Source organism: Ischnura elegans, chromosome 5 (assembly GCF_921293095.1).
Source record: "Ischnura elegans chromosome 5, ioIscEleg1.1, whole genome shotgun sequence".
NCBI lineage: Eukaryota > Metazoa > Arthropoda > Insecta > Odonata > Coenagrionidae > Ischnura > Ischnura elegans.
Window position 1 is genome coordinate 125,002,978 of NC_060250.1, and position 18,774 is coordinate 125,021,751.

Genomic DNA, 18,774 nt, shown 5'->3' on the forward strand with positions numbered 1-18,774 from the left:
TTGAGGATTTATCAATCAATAGTTCTCTCAGATGGATGCACATTATGAAGGATGTATGGGTGTGTAGTGAATTCTTTTATGTTTAACAATTCAAGTCTGTAATGCTGTGTAGTGAAAACTTCATGAAAATGCTAAATCCTTGAGAAAATATTGCTATGCTGCAGATAACATGACTATGTTTTTATTTTTTATTGCTGCCCTTCTTGATTTGATCCTACATAGTCAGTGGAAACATTCAAATACCGTCACCAAGATGGGAGCTGGAATGTACCTGCGGCATTAGCCCAAAAAACAAGTATCCACTTAAAAATGTAGTTGAAAAACAGCTTGTTTCAGAATAACAGATAGATGTTAAACGTAATTTGGAGACATTTTGAAAGAACACATTTTAAAAAATGATGAGGAAATGTTTAATAAGTATCATTTAAATGGCTACATAACTTGATAATCAAGTATTTGTTTACAAGGACCATTTACGCTGAAATAAACAAAATTTTGCTTAAAGTTTCTTAATGGGAAGTTCTAGCAAATCAACCCATAAATGTGCAAGTGGTCAAGTTGAGTTTCGAGTCAATAATGGTAATGCAACAATGCATGCTCCATCATATTCCCATTTTTTCAATCCCCTTGTTAATTTTCTATTATGAAAGCTTAGCATGATGTATAAATAATGAGGAACATTGATAGTTATTGTGTCAGAATAAGGAGATGAATGAAAAACTCTAGTAATATGGTGGCAATCCAGTAATATGGAAGCAATGTATGCATCCAAACTGCTTATAAGAGTCCTGAGTGACTTAAGTGTAGTAGTATAAGTGTAGTAGTAAGTAAAGAGTGAGTAACAAAAGGCACTTGCGCTATTCTAATAAAGATTATACAGTGGAACTTGGTTAGTACGTTTCTGAAGGGACCACGAAAAATGAACGTACTAACCAGGAAAACGTACTAACGAGGAAAGTAAATAATAGCAGTCGGGGTTATTGCAATCAGTGAAAAAGTCGTCATAATTACAATTACTATCGGTAGTTCTCATAGGATCGCCTTCCTGAACTCTTTTCACATTTAAAATCAAGAAAATGAGCGCTAATATGAAAAACAATACCATGTGAATAAAAATCGCAATTTTTCATGGACATCCCGGAGACGATTTCATTATTACGGCGTCTATCTCCCGTGATTTATCCTATATATATTTACAGAACGAGGACGAGTGAAGCTCAGACAAGCGAAGACAAGTCATTTTTCTTTCTCACAGCGTACTCGGAGAATATAACAACAACCCGGAGTAAGTCAACTGGTTTTTTAAACATCATAAAAATTGGGCAAAATTATATTGACTTTCAAATTACGGCAACAGCCGTAGACATTCGCTTCTGGAATGATACCATTTCGATTGTAAAATCGATCGATATATCGACTGATGACACGCAAGATTATTAGATTACGACGTAATTACAAGAAAATTTTATATTAAACAGTTGAAATTTACTTTCAAATTTGTCTAATGTCGTCTGCTTTCGTTCCGAGATCAATTATTTTTAAGCTAAGCTTCGCGTGGAGATCCTGAGGATCGTCTGCTCCCGCAACAGTAGTCAAGTAAATACGCACGACGTCGAGTTTATGGAACAGTACTGCTTTAGATAATGTGGAAATTGTCTGACTCATTTCTTCATCATGATAACTCGTGCAATAGCAACAATTGCTCACTCACGAACTTTGTGCGCAGCAGTGGGCACTCCCAAGCGCTCCAAAGGCAACAGAAGGTGAGGAGCTCGGGGTGGGGAAAATTGGGGCTTCATATTGGTTGTAGTTTTTCATAGTCAGACATTCCCGAAAAATGGCCGCATTTTATTTTTCATCATGTCACAAGAATTCAGAAATGCATTTGGATAAATTACGGTAGAAGAAAGAGATGTGGAATGAATGGAAGAATGTTAATGACTAATGATAATAAATTAAATCATGAATTCAGACGTTTGCGACCCTTAAGAAGACACTAGAGAACGAATTGCGGGTTGCGTCATGGCAAGCAATTGAGCGTACTAACCAGGAAAGCGCAATTTTTTCAAACGTACTAACCAAATTCTTTTACCTGTATTTTGTTCGGATGGTACCGGGACCGAGGGAAATCGCCGTACTAAGGAGGAAAACGTACTAAGGAGGAACGTACTAACCAAGTTCCACTGTATACATGAATGAATTATGTAATATTTGATCTTTTAAATTCTCATGCAGGAAAACCAAGTGTTCTACACGCTCAGACAGCAAGTTTTTGTGTCACCATGTTACATTATTACTGCCTGGAGAAAATTACTTGTCTAGCCACACACATTTGTTTATCAAAGACGTTTTCTTGCCAAACTTGCAAGATTTGGGAACGATTTTCATGGATGCATGTACCTTATTATGTTTCTCTTGATGATTGCTGCTCACACATCCTTAATACACTCATATTCCTAATCCCTAACCAATAAATTCTTGGAATTTACTGATTATGAAAATTTTATTGTGAATGTGCCAATACAGTAGACTCCCAATTAATTATCCGGCTGTGGTTTATCCGGGTTGTGGATTATCCGTGCATGATTTTTACTCGTTCAATTTTTTCCGCGATCTTTAAAATTAAATTGGATGAAAAATCATCGGAATTACTGCATTAATGCTAGGATAAACCGGGCTTAGTATTTCCCTTAGAATCCCCTTCGGGAAATGGAAGCAATCGCTTGCTAGCTGCATTCATGGAAGCACAGTGATCCTGTTTTCCAAGCCTCGCAGTGCGCAACTGCACTGCATGGAAAAGATTGCGAACTGGCGAAGAAAGCTCTAATTCAGGGTTCCCACTCAACCCTGAAAACCTTAAAACCGTAAATTAGCCGTGAATTTTGTCTACTGTGAAAAAACATGGAAAGAGCCGTGAATTTCGTCGTAAAACCTTCAAAGTCTCTGAAACTTGATTTGTGAACTACGATTGACAAATCGAAAGAAAAATTGATGTGTCGGTCATATTTCAACGTCAGTCAAGCGCAGACACTGCCCACGCAATTATCTGTACACCAACATTTGAAGCGCAATTATTGGTCCGTGTGCCATGACGACACATTACCTTAAGCCTGTACCAACGCCGGAAGACTGGTAACCAAAAACCTGGCGAAAAATCAGACACTTCTTTACTTTCCTGGCACCCTGTTCCCTCCATTTTCCCAGTCAAAACCTTTAGCCGAAGCTGAATTTTACAAACGATATGTGACGTCAGTAGAGATAGCACTTTCATTGCTGCGTTTGCATTCGCAGCGTCTGTTGCGTTCGTTAAATTTTTAGGTAAGGTGCGACCGATGATTATTACTCGATCAATTTTTATGTTCGAAATGGTTTTTCACTGCAAACCATGAATTTTGCGACATTTAGACAGTGAAAACCTGGAAAAAACCGTGAATTTTACAATTTAGTTTGAATGGGAACCCTGTAATTGAATGCAGGAAGCATTCTAAAATAACAAAATAACTGCATAAATAATATGTTGTTTGCTTTACGTAAATTATGAACTTTGCAAGACATTTAAGTGAGAGTTTGGGTTATCCGTGTTTTCTGATTATCCGTGCCGTCTCTCCCCATCATTAGCCCATTAGGATAATGGGGAGTGTACTGTATTTAATTGTTGTATATTTGTGTGGATCATGTCGATAAAAAATAAGGGAGGAAGCGTTTAGGAAGAGATGTGGGATAGGGGAATGTAAAGAAAGGGAGAAAGTAGGGTGAAATAGGTGGATGCTATTATCACCACCTTGCCTATTGTAGGCATGTATACATGATGGTAACCTGAAAGATTGTCAACCCTTCATGTGATCTCCCCCAGAAGCCTACGCCACAACATATTACATTAAGTCATATTAATTAAGTAAGGAAGTTGGTTAGCTGTGGTTAGATGCATGATATGCTTCTGCTAATTGTTTCATGGTGTGGTGAATAGTTGAGTGTTTGGGATACCATCTAGAGTGAGGAAGTTATTTTTAGTGGACAAAATTGCCCACAGTTAATTAAAACAGTCAATTGCTCACTCAGGTGTAATTTCAGCTTTTTTTCACCTTCCTAATTGCTTTTTAATTCTATTTTCAGGGTGAAAATCCAATCTACAAGCAAGCAACTTCAACATTTAAGAATCCTACTTACGCTGGAAAGTGAGGTGTATATATATGAATACGAGATTTTAAGAAGAGCAGCTACATTATTTGTCAGACTGTTGATGAGTGAAAGGTATAAATAATTCATACAGATCTGTTCTCTGGTGCATTACTGACTGAATTTTTAGTGTGACTGATGTGTGATGTGTACTGGCTGAAAGTTGAAGATTAGAATGGAAGAAATTTAAGTGTGTGACATTGTATGCAAGTATGTGGCATGTATGTAATAGTGACATTTTTACTTTGATGATAACTTTAGTTTGGCAGCTACTTTCTTCTTCAATTGTGAGTAATCACCCTAGTGCAATAGCTGTTACACCCATATCTTTGAATTCTGGCGGCATGAGATTCATACCTGGTGAGTTGGATGATGCGTGGCCTCAGCAACTTTCAGGATGAAGTGATGGGTGTAATATAGGCAGGAATGATTTAATATTGATCACTTAGATCTAATTCTCTGGCACAACCATTAATACTTTTTGTAATCTTTTTCATAAAAACATAGCTAAAGCTACTACCTGTTGAAAGAACTGCATTGATATATTTCAATTGTTGTATTTTTATGAATATGTATTAAGTGATTAGATTAGTGCCTTGATAAATCTATATTCTTGCTTTTTTTTACTAACTGAGGCACTTAAGCAAATTTGAGATCGTGCCGGTTTTTATCAATTTGCAAAAGTTTTGTAATATTTATTTTTTAGGAATGCAAATTTTTTAATAAGCTGTAAATGAAAGCATTTTACTGTTGGGAAAAGTGACTTAATTGAATGATGTATATTTTATAGAAATGTGGTGCCTTAATGTTTATGGACTTTTCCAGAATCTTATTGCATTACGGAAGTATTTTTTAAATATTTAATTTTCAGTCATCTAGCTTATTACAGTCCTTGATGATAATTTTTCTACTATTTCTCCTGAGTGCCTATGCAGTGTGACAAGTGTCTTAAATTTAAGAGACTCCAGCATATGTTTTTGATCTTGTGCCTATTCTCTTCACTATGATCTAATTTTTTCACTGCCAATTTTCATCATACCGTTCATGCTTTCATACTCTTCCAAAATACTAATCAGATTTGAAATTAATTCCTATTTTGCTGGAAGTTACATTTTAATAACTGAGTTGTATGAAAATGTGTACCCTGTAATCATCCTATGCTTTGTGAGTGTTATGAATAAAATGAAAAGTTGACTAGATATTTCTTTCCTTTTTATAGAAAATAAATTTCAAATCAAGCCTTAAGTTTGTGATTTTCTGGCTCCATGATCTATCCCATTAAAATCAATTCAAGGCTGATTTAAACATCTGCTAGAGGGATCCTAATTATGTTTGCCTTCCTACCTATGCTCAGTGAATTGTAGCGATATCCTATTCTGTTTGAATGAATTAAAATGATCACTCGAAGCCTCACATGTTGTTGTTCATCAAAATTGGGCAAAAAACAATGGAATGCAGATTGCTATGCACTGCGCACAGGATCAAACAGAAGCCTGGCTAAAGCTCATCCGGGACATCTAAATATGCCCGACTACCATTTCTTTCAAAAGGAAAAATATGGAAAATTCGAGTGTGAGGATTACTAAATTCAGGCATAGTGATAAAACTAAAACTGCCACATGGGATGTGAGATATTCATCTTTCAATTTGCAATCACATCTGAATGAGAAAATAATGTCAAATTGACAACATTTGTAATGCAGCATTGAAATGAAGCGCACTCAATGGGGTCACTCAATCGAGCAAACCGAATTCACAAGTAAGCGAAGGATTTTGGTGGGACGAAAATGTGCATGTGTTGCGACAAGAAACTAACCACACACGTCCCATGCATGTGGCCGAGGAGACGATGAGTCTAATCTGCGGAAGCGTACTCATCGCAGCAAATAACTTGAGAAGTAGGGGCTGCATTCCAAAAGCAATGCATCCATATCTCTTCATTTCTAAAGTCCTATCGCAATCAACAATTTAAATAAATCTGTGAACAAGCCCATCCTTGAGGTTTTTCTCCAGGCGGTCAGATGAGCATTTTCTCAGCTTCAATTTCACAGAAATCAATTTTTTAGCAATTCAACAATAAAATGTAATAAATTTCCAACTCACATGAACTCCCAGCTGAAAAGTGAAGAGCCCACGGCCACTTTCCTGAATAAGACCAAGAGCTCTGCAATTGTAATTGGCCAGGCAGGAACCCGGAAAAGCAGTTGGACATATGGAACAACTGCTCTCTCAAAATTATTCTCATTGTTCTGGTTAGCAGTCGAGGTGCATCATGTTGCACTCAAAACACTGGGTCCGGGATGATCCTACAATTAAATAAAGAAGCATATTAATATTTGAAGATTGGTTGTGTATAGATACGCATAGAGTATTTGTATTTCTGGGGTAGGGGTGAGATTAATATGAGTTTAATTTCAGTAATTTAAAATAAGCAAATCCACGCTCATGCACATGCTAAATATTTTACATTCAAAATAAATGTGAAGCTTAAAAATTAAGAAAAATTAGTGGTAGTGGTGGATGGACAGGAAATAGTACTACCATAGCTCTAAGCGGTGAACAAACAGCTTATATGGAAAAAATGTTCCTAATTTCGGGGATAATGTTGAGCATATATTCCAGAAAAACATCAGGGTGGCTGGGTACCCCCTTGTCAAGCTATAGCCCCCCTTTTGAATAATGGTAAGTGAAACAATCATGAGCGAGGATCAGCATAGTAAAAATTATTATCTACAATATTGAATATTCGTATTTACAAGTATTATTTTCCATCCCAGCATATGACCCACCATATAAAGCGAAGTCAGAGAGACCATTTCGTAAAAAAATGTGTATTTTTCATTAGATTCAACTACAAATCAATATTAAAAAATGTGATAGTCGAACGTTGATTTGGGTGGATAGCAATAATTTTGGGGAAATGAAAGACTTATGAAGGCTAAAGAAAGTGTAGTAGTCAAAATGAATGCCTCTAAATCCATTCGAATGACAAATGCTCCAGTTCAGTTACACAATTTTTGTGGGTGCTAACGATAATTTTCATTTCAAGATTAAATGTTGGCTGCTGCCCTCTAATCCAGGTGATGAGTGTCAAAATAGTTGGCGCCCTCCTACCTCCAAGTCACGACATCCTCACAGGTTTCTGTATCATTTGAATGGACGCCCTTACCCAAGGGTAGACCAATACCCTTTAGAACTCCACCCTCGCTTTTTGTCCTCGACTGCTTTTTAAAATACCTTCAGGATCTTTCCATTAACCACTATACCTAGGGGTCGACTCACCAGGGGCGCAGCTAAGAATTAAGGCTAGGGGGGGTTTTAGGCGCAAGTAACACTTAGGAGTGTGGGGGTATTGCATACCCGCCAGGGTAAGCAGGAGTTGCGGGGGACGTCCTCCAGAAAAAAAATTAAGAATACTGCTTCAAAATGGCGAGTTTTACGGCTTTCGGAGGGATATTTGATTAACCCTAACACCATGCTGTAATACTGATCCAATCAAGTAAAATGGATTTAACTTAAAAATCCCCCAAAACTCCCCCCCTCGCTACGCCACTGCGACTAACCATCCGCAACCCGGTGGACGCACTCGGCGGCTGTAAGCTCAGCCGCGGGAAAACTTATAACCAGGGGCTGTGATTGGGGGCTGGGGTTTATGACGGAGCCCTCCTTACCGGGACATTCAGAGGTCCTCCCCGGGAAAAGTTTAGGAAATCGGATGCTCGGAAATGGATTTTTACGCTATTCTGGCTCTTAGTAAAAACAGAAATTTCACAAGAAAAAATACTGTGATGAGTGAGAATTTCACAGTTTATAAAATTTAGTAATGTATTATGGTTCTATTAACTATTTAGCGACTTTTTCCTTGGAACTGCACTGAAATCTAAAAAAAAACCTCTAACCTTTCCGTATAACCCTTTCAAAAAAGCATCAGGTTATCTTCAATCTTCTGACACATTTATTTTATTTTTTTGTGTGATACTTTATACTGAATAAGTTTTAAATGAAACAAGTAATGAAAACGCAGAGCAATAGCAAAAAAAAACTTTGGTTCGAGTTATCCGAGTCTTCTTTTTCTCACCTTTCATGTACGCTGGCTGAAAAGTCGGCCAGGCCAGACCGCCCCTGATTAAAACATGAAAATTTTATTTGTATATTATGCGGACCGAGTCAACATTTACCTGTACTTATATGAATTTTGAAAATACGTCCAGCTATTTTCTCAGATGAAAACTATTCCTGTTTGAAAGACGCAAATTTTATACATTTTTAATATTATTAAGCATATTTAAAAAAATTTCCTGTCTTTCAAAAAAGAAGAGTTTTCATAGTATATTTAATACGACGCTAATTAAATATTGTATTTAATATTATATACTTCTGTGTGGAATAGCATATACGTTAAAATTTTCTCACCGCTAACGTAATTTTTGAACGAGTAACTCGATGAGGGAAAAAGACAAAATACGAGCGTCGCGAGGGACCTTCAGCAACTGGCAGTATCGTAGTTATTTACATGTACAGTAATGGAACGAGTTGGAACCATGGCCACAGCAATTCTTTTTTCTTTCGAATGCATTATTCTCCTCTCGTTAGATTGAAGTTTCGTCTCGTTAAAGTTTTCTCAGTGGACTCTAATAACGAGGAAAAAATACGCTAATACGAAGTAATCGAGTAGAAATTTGGGATGTGAAACCTGGCTTGTGGCCGGGACACGTGATAAAAAAATATTATCAATGTGGTGCTCGTACTTAAAAATTTCTGTTTTGGAAGTTATCGCGAAGTGGAGAGAATAATTATTACCAAGATCTCAACATAGAAGATGAAAGTAGGAACTAAAAGACGAAAGAAAAAAAGAAGGAAATAAATTTCATAAAAGGATCGGAACATTGTATTTAAATGGGGAGCATTATTGAGTACAGGTATAAAAAAGACGACTTATTAACGTCATGTATGAAGTGAAAAAAAATCTTTCGGAGAAACACCTAAAAATAATATCATTTACGGAGCAGTAATGCCATGAAAGAAAATAGCTTCCCTTCTTACATTCAGTGTATCATTTTTCAGCGTGTACTTGCCATGTACTTGCTGTGCCCTACCTTCCGTGTCTGCAGTTTTTCGTTCGCGCAATTAGAGACCATTCTGAAAACTTAACCGGCAGGTGCTGCCAGCGGACTAAAGCTGAACGAGATGATACGACCGCAATCACACGCGCGGAAAGGAAATTTTTTCAAACGAGGGACCTGGGTGACTCAGGGCGGGAAGACTGTCGTTCATGTCAAAGAGGAGGGCCTACTTCGACCTATATGACTGGTTTCTAGAAGGAATAACTCCGGAGAAATTATTTTTACAGCAAACGCAACCTTGAGCAGATTAAATCAAGACCATAGGTGAGGAAAACGGGTTCAAATCCCCTTGATTCGATATAAGATAAATATGGTAAACTTTTCACCGAAAATAATGACAAAGGTAACACATTGAACTCCCAATTTGAAAGTGTGAACTAAAGACAAAACTGCGAGTAGTTTCACAATTTGTATTCACTGAGGAACTGATGAAAGACATCACTATTTAACGCTTAAGGAATTACTAAACAGCTACAATGGATAAAAGCAATAAATGTTCGAGTCCGGAGGGAATACCTGCGCGCGTCCTCAAGGAGTTAGCCGTTCGCCACAGATGGCACCGTTCATAGATAAAATATTCAAGAAGTCATTGTCTGAAGGAAAGATACATTGGAAAATTGCATATCGCTACACCGATATTCAAAAAGGGAATCAAACATGACCCAGGGAACTATCGACTCATTTCATTAACATCTATCATAGGCAAGGTTCTCGACTATATCATTGTTAGCAATATTTAGCATATTAGCAACTTTCCTGGGCGGTCATAACTTCATAGATGGCTGTCAGCACGGCTTCCGGAAAGGTAGATCCCGCGAAACACAGTTACCGCTCATTATTCACGACACTCTTTATTCTGGCGAATCGGAAAGACAACTTGACGCATTATTTCTAGGTTCTATGAAACCTTTCGCAACGGTACCTGACAAAAATGTCTTTCAAAAATTATAATGATGTGGGTTAAACGAAACAACCGTAATCTGAGTATACGAGACTTTCTGAGTGATCGTAAGCAAAAAGTAGTTCTTGAAGGAATCGGCTCTTATGTAGTTAAAGTGATATCAGGTATACCACAAGGAAGCGAAATCGGCCCCCTTTTGTTCATTACATACGTTAATGATCTCTGCTCCCGAATAGCAGTAAAATACGTTTCTTTGCTGACAACGATATCATCTATCGTGAAATCGGTGATCACTCTGACTATGAAATACTAGGCACTGAAATACTATCATCAGATTTAAAACACGTTCATTTCAGGAGCCTAGAGTGGGGACTTGAACTTAATCTGAGCTAATACACGGCGGTACATTACTTGCGGATGTCGTCCAACTATGCCCATGCTTATGCTGTGAATTGTATTAATATAAAGGTAACAGACGAAGTGAAGTACATGGGAGTTACGATAACTCCCAACCTATCGCGGGGAACACTTGTTATAAATATTTGTGGCAGAGCCTTAAATAAGCTAGAATTCGTCAAGTGTGTTTTGAAAAGATTTTTCGATGAGAAAGTAAAAAAGAGGTGCTATTTTGCACTCGTCCGGCCACACCATGAATATCCTGCAGGCATATGGGATCCGGCGTCGTAAGATTTAATTAATGATACAGAGGAAAGCATTCGTCAAAAACCGCTACTGCCGTACAGAAAGCGTGACACAGATGTGAAACGAATTTGGCTGGAAGCCGCTGTAGACTCAAAGACTCGGACTAAATTGCTAGAGCAACTGAGTATAGCTATCTTTCAGTGCGTCATGAAAAGGCTCAGTAGTGAGAGAGACTTAGAAGGATCACGAAAGTAACTAAACTTTAAGACCACTGCCATTTACCAAAAAATACCTACCTGAATTAAAACGGCAACGGATATAATATAATACATGAGTACAACTTAAGTGTAAGAACAAAATAAAAGAGCTAGGTTCGCCCTTGAAACGGAGATAATAGAACGACTACTTTCGGAATTACTGCACGTATACAGCGAGAAAAAAGTTATAAACAAGTCAACATCTGCCGAGAAATAAAGCTTGCGCAAAGTGCCATCTGTTATCGCATTTGGAAGCGCATCGCGCGTTCCTGTCAATTGATAACCCGAAGAAATATCACTTAGAAGTTGAGCGAGAATGTTCCATAGTTAGCGTAAGTTGGGCCATTTATTTCGAACGATTACGCGTCTTGTTTTCTCCAGATTAAGTCAAGAAATTTCCCTCGACCGGAGAAATCGGGAGACGGTTAATGTTCTCCTCTGCGCCAACGGCCAAGTGGTGTTTGCTTTAACGCATTGCGATACGCCACCGTCGATGATATCTGCGCAGCCAAGTACACGGCGCGAGGAAGTGGAAATCTTCTCCTTATCTCAATTGTGGCGAGCGCAGCAAATGGTCGGAGAATGCGGACAAGGCGGGGAAAATTTCATTCGCGGCCATCTCGCCGCATAAATCCAGAGTGCATACGTTCTTATACTCATTCGTCCTATGTGCCTCGGTCGGCTATAATGGCCAGCCTCGGTGCATACATATGCCGGGGGGTTGGTGACGGGGGTGGTAGAGTTGAGGGTTGACCGAAGTTCGAACGAGCGCCCTCTCCTTCCGCATTCTCCCACTCGACATTCGTCCGACCAATATTCAGAAGATGCTCCGTAAGTCCGTATTGCCGAAGTCTGATTCGTGTGGCCCCTTCGAACGCAATATTATCGCTTTTTCAGAGCCCACAGCCCGGCGATGAGCGCTGAGTGACCCATTTATTCCCAAATTTTGCAATATAGTACTTGACATATCGACAAACAGCATTAAAAAGGCATGCATTAAGGTAAGTTTCCAGGGAGTATTTACGAAGTATTATCGCAGTACCCCCTCCCTTCATGGACTTTTCACGATTTTTAAAATTTTATTTTTTAAATTTTATTCTCAAACCACCGAATACAGCTCACATTGGCCATTTTACATCGGGATATTTACAAATTTAACAATTAAACGTACACAAAATACCATGCCCTGGACAGGGTAACCTACCCAGGCGGGAATCGAACCCGCGACCTCTTGTTTGGCGGTCGAGGACGTTACCCCGCCACCACCGAGGCCAGCAAGTACTTGAAATATCACTTATGAGGCTTACTCCCTTTCATTCTATCTAAAAATCCTATTCTCTTCCTTCCTCTCCCTCGTTTACCCAACAATCAACCCTCTAACCCTGTTTTTAACACCTCAGTACTCGCTCCGTCCATACCTTCCGTCTGCTCCTTATCTCATTTAGGAGCTGCCTCTTCTCACCTACCATGTCATTCACTAAGTCGTTCTTCCTCATCTCCGTTTACTTCACCTTCTCCATTCTTCTCCAGACCCACACTATAAATTTCAAGTAAAATCCCTTATTAATTGCTAATTTCTCCGGAACACACGTGTAGGGATCATTCTGCCGTCTGCGATGACGACTCTCCAAAGATCAATTTAAAAGCGCGAAGGGTGCCAACACATCTGTCGGCCGAGTTGGGAATCCTCCGATGCAATGATGTGTGCGTTTCTGAACCTCCGCCTCAATCTGCCCCATATTCATCCCAAGGACTACAGCGCCCAATGCCGAGCTTTGATGGAGGACCCGCATAATATCCCCATGCCAAATTTCTGATCCAACTAGTTTCTCAAAATCAACATACTACCCCATCTCAACAGGCGTGTGGAGAGGGGTGTCAGGCCACCAGCCGCTAACAAATATAAATAATAAATGCTCTACAGAAGTACGCCGCGGATTAAAGTCCTTTACTGTTCGGGGGAAACACTAACTCCCATGCCCATTTTTATTTATTAATTTATTGATTTTATAGTTTTACCAACAATATTATTACAAGGTAAGCTCCAACAACACCGATCCGTTCGGCAAAATATCTTTCTTGACTTACAGTTTCTGTCGGACCTGGAAATATAGTGGGATTCTGATATGTTCTGAGTATACTTATCTCTGAAAGATATTTATCTTCAATTGTTTAAGGTATCTTCAGGCCTGCTAGTGATTAAATCAAGTACGACCTAATCCATAAAAATGACCGCGATCACATAGTTAGATTTCGAGAGATATGTGGAATTTATAAGAAGGGTAGTAGACAACAAATCCCTCGGAAACTTACGCAGAAACTCAAAAATACGTCATGTTGCGATACGGACGTAATATACATTAGAGAAAGCTTCCGTGTGGAAATATGGGAAAACATCAGGCGCTGCATGGGCACGAAAAAATTTCCTCGCACAGAACTGAAAACTTTCAGTGAAAATCATGAAAATATTTGTAAATAGCAGGCCACTGTAACAGAAAAAAGTAGAAAGATATTATGAAAAAGAAGTACAACAGAAGAGACTCGATCATGGGACCTTGGCATAAGAGCAGAATGCCGCAGTCACAGGACCACGGTAACACATTTAAAATTGAGATTCTGAAGCGAATTCATAGCCAAACGCCTACCGACTAATTATTTTGGCTCTGAATTTGAGAAACGACTTTGTGGTTGCGCACCATATTCATAACCCGGAAACTGGTCATAAACTAACGGTTATGGTAATATGTTCGTAGAAATACGATGTGAGCTTAATTTTTAGCAAAAAAAGATTAACCGCGTTGCGCATCTCTTGTGGGCTAATACGTATATTGTAGGGATTGTCGGATCGGATACCTCTGATCCAAATATCCGCGGATATTGCCCTTCATCGGATACATCGGATCCAAAGTCGCGGAAGACATCGGATCTGGATCCGAAATTTTAAATAATAGCTTCAGTAAATGCAACGCCCTAGAAGGGTGGAAAGAGTTCCGATTCTCTTTTCGAGTGTGCCGTCGCATGCGATTCTGTTCCTACGCCACTGGTCAGTGGTTTATCCGAAGATTTTTCCTATTTTCATTCCCAAACCCAAGCGTAACAGTTTAGGTCCTGAATATGTAAAGTTGTTTGAAAAAAAAATTTGAAAGCCTATAAAAGTGATTTTTAATTTATAAAAATATTAAAATGAGTACGAAAATCTAAAAAGAATTCCTTCTATTGTACATACCCAGAATAAATTTGTATAATTACTTCGTTTAATAGCAGTAATTTCAGGAAAATGCACTTGGATGCGAAAATATCCGATCCGAAAGATCCGGCTCCGAAAATCAAGGATCCGATCCGAATCCGGATCCGAAAAAAATCCTGGATCCGTCCATCCCTAGTATATTGACATGTATCCTAGCGACTGGAGCGTCACTATTTACGGCGACCGGCGGGCGGGGGTGTAGAATTCTATACACAATATTTATGGTCAAAACGATGTCGCCTCCTATCGTAAGGGAGGATTTTCTTCCATGCAGAGCGTCTTGTCATATCATCCTCTCCATTCCCCTCTTTGTTTCGTCAGAAAGCCCTGAACTTTGAAGCCCACCCGCGCCTTTCAAACGGTCAGAGCGCCGACCTCCTCCGAGGGGCCCACGCACTCACTGAGGCGGTCAACGAATGGCTCACACTGCTGCTCCTCCAGAACGGGAGAGGGGGTGTGGGGCAGGAGGGTGAGGGGGTGTGGGGCAGGAGGGTGAGGCGGTCGGATTGACTCTGACGTAGACTTCAGAGACAGCAACTGACAATCGAAGAATAAAAGGATGTCCAAACCAAAGAAAAAAAGAATGTCCAAACACCAGGAAGTTTTTCCCTACTATATGTAAACAACCTGGACAAAAGGCTGAAGAATCGAACATACAAGTACTTATTAATCCTAACCGAACGGAGCAACATTAGCTACCTGCCCACCGAATAAGTACGATTGTCACCAAGTAATCTTACAATTAGTACACATATTTATCAGGGTGAGTACTCATCATCATCATCATCACTGGTCAACAATCCTAGGATTGGTTTGACGCAGCTCTCCACTCAGTTCTCCTATCAGCTAATTTTTCTCACACCTACGTATATCTTCTCTTTCACATCCTTCTTTACTTGTTCCAAATATTTTGTTCGAGGTCTTCCTTTTCCGTTCTTGCCTTCCACTTGTCCCTCGACGATGTCTTCATCACGCCATCATGTCTCTGGATGTGGCCTGTAAGGTTTTTCTGTCGTCTTGTTAAGTTTTTCATGAGGCTTCTGAAGATTATAATGGGATCTAAAGGAATACGACAGTAACTTAGCTATTTTTTCGTTTACTCAAGGCGGTGGTCGTGCCCTAACAGCGATTCTAAGCTTTTATGCACTGACAGCTGGCACCAAAGTGAATTTTCGACGTGGCCTCCCGTTTCCGCGGCCTTTAAAATTTTGCATTTTTTGGGGCATACTTTAAGCCTATGATAGGCTCCTTTAACTTAGAACTAAAGTGGAGTTAGACTCGTGACTCTAATTTACAACAATTTTTTCGGCCGTTTTCAATGCTAGTGGATAAAACCCTAATCAACTAAAAGGAGAACGTATTGAGGACATCAGGAAGATAATCGAGTGATTCGCAAAATCGCCTTCTATCGAACAGGAGATTTTTCTTCCATGCAGACCGTATATTGACCACAGCATCCCCTTCATCAGCCTAACACCCATTGCGTTCGCTAAGGAGGCGTTTATGAACAGGGAGGAGCTTATGAGAGGAACTTCATGTAAGAGTTTAAAGAAAAGGTTAGTATAGAGTCTGATCTGGGGTGTAGCTCTCTACAGTGCGGAAACATGGACACACACGTAGGAGGACGAGAGAAGACTGGGGACGTTCAAGATGTAGGTGTGGCGAAGAATGGAGAAGGTGAAGTGGACGAGAGAAGGAGGAACGACGATTTGCTTGATATGTTGGGTGAGGAAAGGCAGCTTTTAGATGAGATACAGAGGAGACAGAAGGTATGGATGGAACGAGTACTGAGCAGGAAGGGGATGATGAAAACAGTATTAGAGGGAAAATAAATGGTGGGTAGACGAGGGAGAGGAAGGCTCATGCGTCCGTAGCTGTGACGCGGTGAAACGCAAGGTATAAGTTTGCGAGGTCATCAACTTAAGAGCAAAAGGTTTAAAGGTCGTCGATTTTTCGTCGCGAGTTTTCGATTTCCATCCCAATCGACGACAATATGCAATTGATGAATGAGCCCTTGTGTACATCACCTAAAAGCGTAGACATTATTTCCGACGATTCATGAATTTCTATTTTTTATAATAATCAGACGATTCTATCCTAGATAGCTTTTCCCCTGGAATTCTAGGAAAAAAACACCGGTTTATCCCGTGTTTTGGTTTTCCAGAGACCGAATCAGTAGAATTGTACATACATACGCAATATTCATGTCCCGAGTGGAGAAAACCCCACATTGTTAGGGCTAGAACTCGCGATTCCAGGATAAGCGGGCGAGGACTTAACCCCTCCGCCACTGGGGCCGAATGAATGGATGGTATATATATAAGAAAAGAGAAAATTGTATCCCCAACATATCTACCCACTTGGAACCAAAATAGTAGCGTTAGACACAGAAGATGGCGTGGTTTTCGGAGGCCGATTTCAAATTAATTGGGCCCGATGGGATTTTTTTTAACTTAGGGAAATTTTCTCGCTTGGAGGCGCAGTGCTCGGGGTTCGACGATGATTGGAGCGCGGACATGCGCACCAACGCCCTCACGTGACGAGAACCTCGCATGCGTGAGGCCTAGGACTAGAGGCGAGAGGGAGAGAGAGTAGCTTTCCTAGGGCACGTACACGGGTGAGATGCCATATGTTGCTGTGCATCTATCACGCACGGGCCCTGAGGACCTTGAGTGACGGTGGTTTACGAATGGGAGCACGCTCTTAAAAATCACATCACCTCACAGCTGAGAGGAGCTCAGAAGGGGATGGGATGATCCGGAGTGTGGGGACACGCATTCAACGACGGAAGCACACGAATAGGGCGGTTTCCTATTATTTTTTTATTGCCTAAATCGAAAGATTATTACTCCTGGAGTACGTTTTTCACGCTTTTAGATTTTTAAATGACGATATCTATTTTTCGCGATTAAATGAAAAGTGAAACTTTTCAAGCGCGCGAAAACGCGACGCGTAAGTAGGAATGATGGGAAAAAGTCCGTGCGACGCATTTCTGGTTCCCGCTGCCGCAAGTGAGGTGACCTTGGGGCGAGGCTTTGAGCGCTGATACGACGCAGGATGCTAGCAGGTAGCAGAGTACCATGCTAGCTGGTAGCGCTTGGCTCAAATAAGGATTATTAATACATTATCCAACGAAGAAAACTTTCCGACCTTAGCCAGTTTTAATAGGTGACTATTAAGACATGTTTCCCTGAGCTCTGTGCCTCATGCATGCATTGGTAATCTCTGACGATGTAAAACTCCTATCTTCTCGTATAGAAACTATGTCCCTGTGGCGTCACGTGGAGTGGCATCGAATGGGCGCCAATCTGGCCTTTTTCAAATGAGGATAAAATTGACCATTCCCATTCGTCTAAACCGGTATTTCTAAAACCAAATAATATGTATATTATGAATTGGTAAGTAACGAATCGCAATCAATGCCTTTCGTTTTCTTTGATGAAGGAAACTACCCTATTGAAAAGAGGACACAAAGGATAAACCGGTGTATTTATCGTGGCGATAAACACTTTTAAAACTTAAGCTACCACGTTGAAATTTTGAGTGGGTGCTTAGAGATAACTTTTGTCAACATTTGCCTGTATTAAAAACTGAAACTTCTGCCTTCGTAATTTCTCAGGAGAGCGTGTTACCGTGATAGGTGAGACACTTGGCTACTGTTCGATGGATCCTGGGTTCAAATCCCGGGTGAAGCCTTCGGACAATCCCAAACAAAAGCTTCGAAGTGCGAGGTGGCATATCAGGGAAATGAACTGGCTCTCCTATCCTGAATCTTGCAATTCCGAACTCCTATGGTTTACTCTAGGGTGAGCTCTACCCATACCTATCCATACAAACCTTCGGGTTGAATCACTGAGTTAGAGTGCAGAAAAGTTTCTCGGGTTTTCCACCGGTTGATGTCATTCGGAAGATCCCCTGAGGATGATCAGCAAGTCGCGGATCGAAACGTCGGGAGACATGGACGATATCAACCGGTGGAAAACCCGAGAAACTTCTCTGCAACTGATACGCCGGGAAAACCTAAGATCATACACTGAGTTAGAGTATTTCCTTAGATGGAATACGAGCATTGTTTGTGTTTTTGAAGCAGGCAAATGCTGAGAGGGAACTACTCTCCATGTATACTCTGAAGATTTCAAGATAAAAGCACAATTCTGAAAAAGTAATCCGTATCGAAAAAAGACAAAAGACGAGCAATTGAGAGGGAGAAAGGGATCCAATGTCCCCTCCCTTAGCAGTGCTTCCGTTCCTTCCCTCACATTTCTTCTTTCTTCCTCACATTTATACTCTTTCTGCCTTCAATTTTGCTCCTTTTTCTTTAAAATTTTTTAAAACATTCCATCCCACAGTTTGATTATGAGCATCTTCAGCATTTATATGACGATGCCCCCTTCATAAATGTACATATTTGTCGCTGTGTCAACTGAA

The 18,774-nt window shown here is 40.1% G+C and overlaps 1 protein-coding gene across 2 annotated transcripts in view; it reads left to right on the forward strand.

Annotated features, from left to right (window-relative positions):
- The window catches only part of LOC124159530 (integrin beta-PS), an 83,575-nt gene extending 78,200 nt beyond the window's left edge, over positions 1-5,375 (forward strand). For both annotated transcript variants that reach the window (XM_046535409.1, XM_046535411.1), the window contains exon 16: positions 4,114-5,375. In XM_046535409.1, the coding sequence (XP_046391365.1) occupies positions 4,114-4,179 (66 nt within the window). In that variant the 3' untranslated portion in view covers positions 4,180-5,375. The remainder of the gene's footprint in view (positions 1-4,113) is intronic.
- The last annotated feature ends 13,399 nt before the right edge of the window (positions 5,376-18,774 follow it).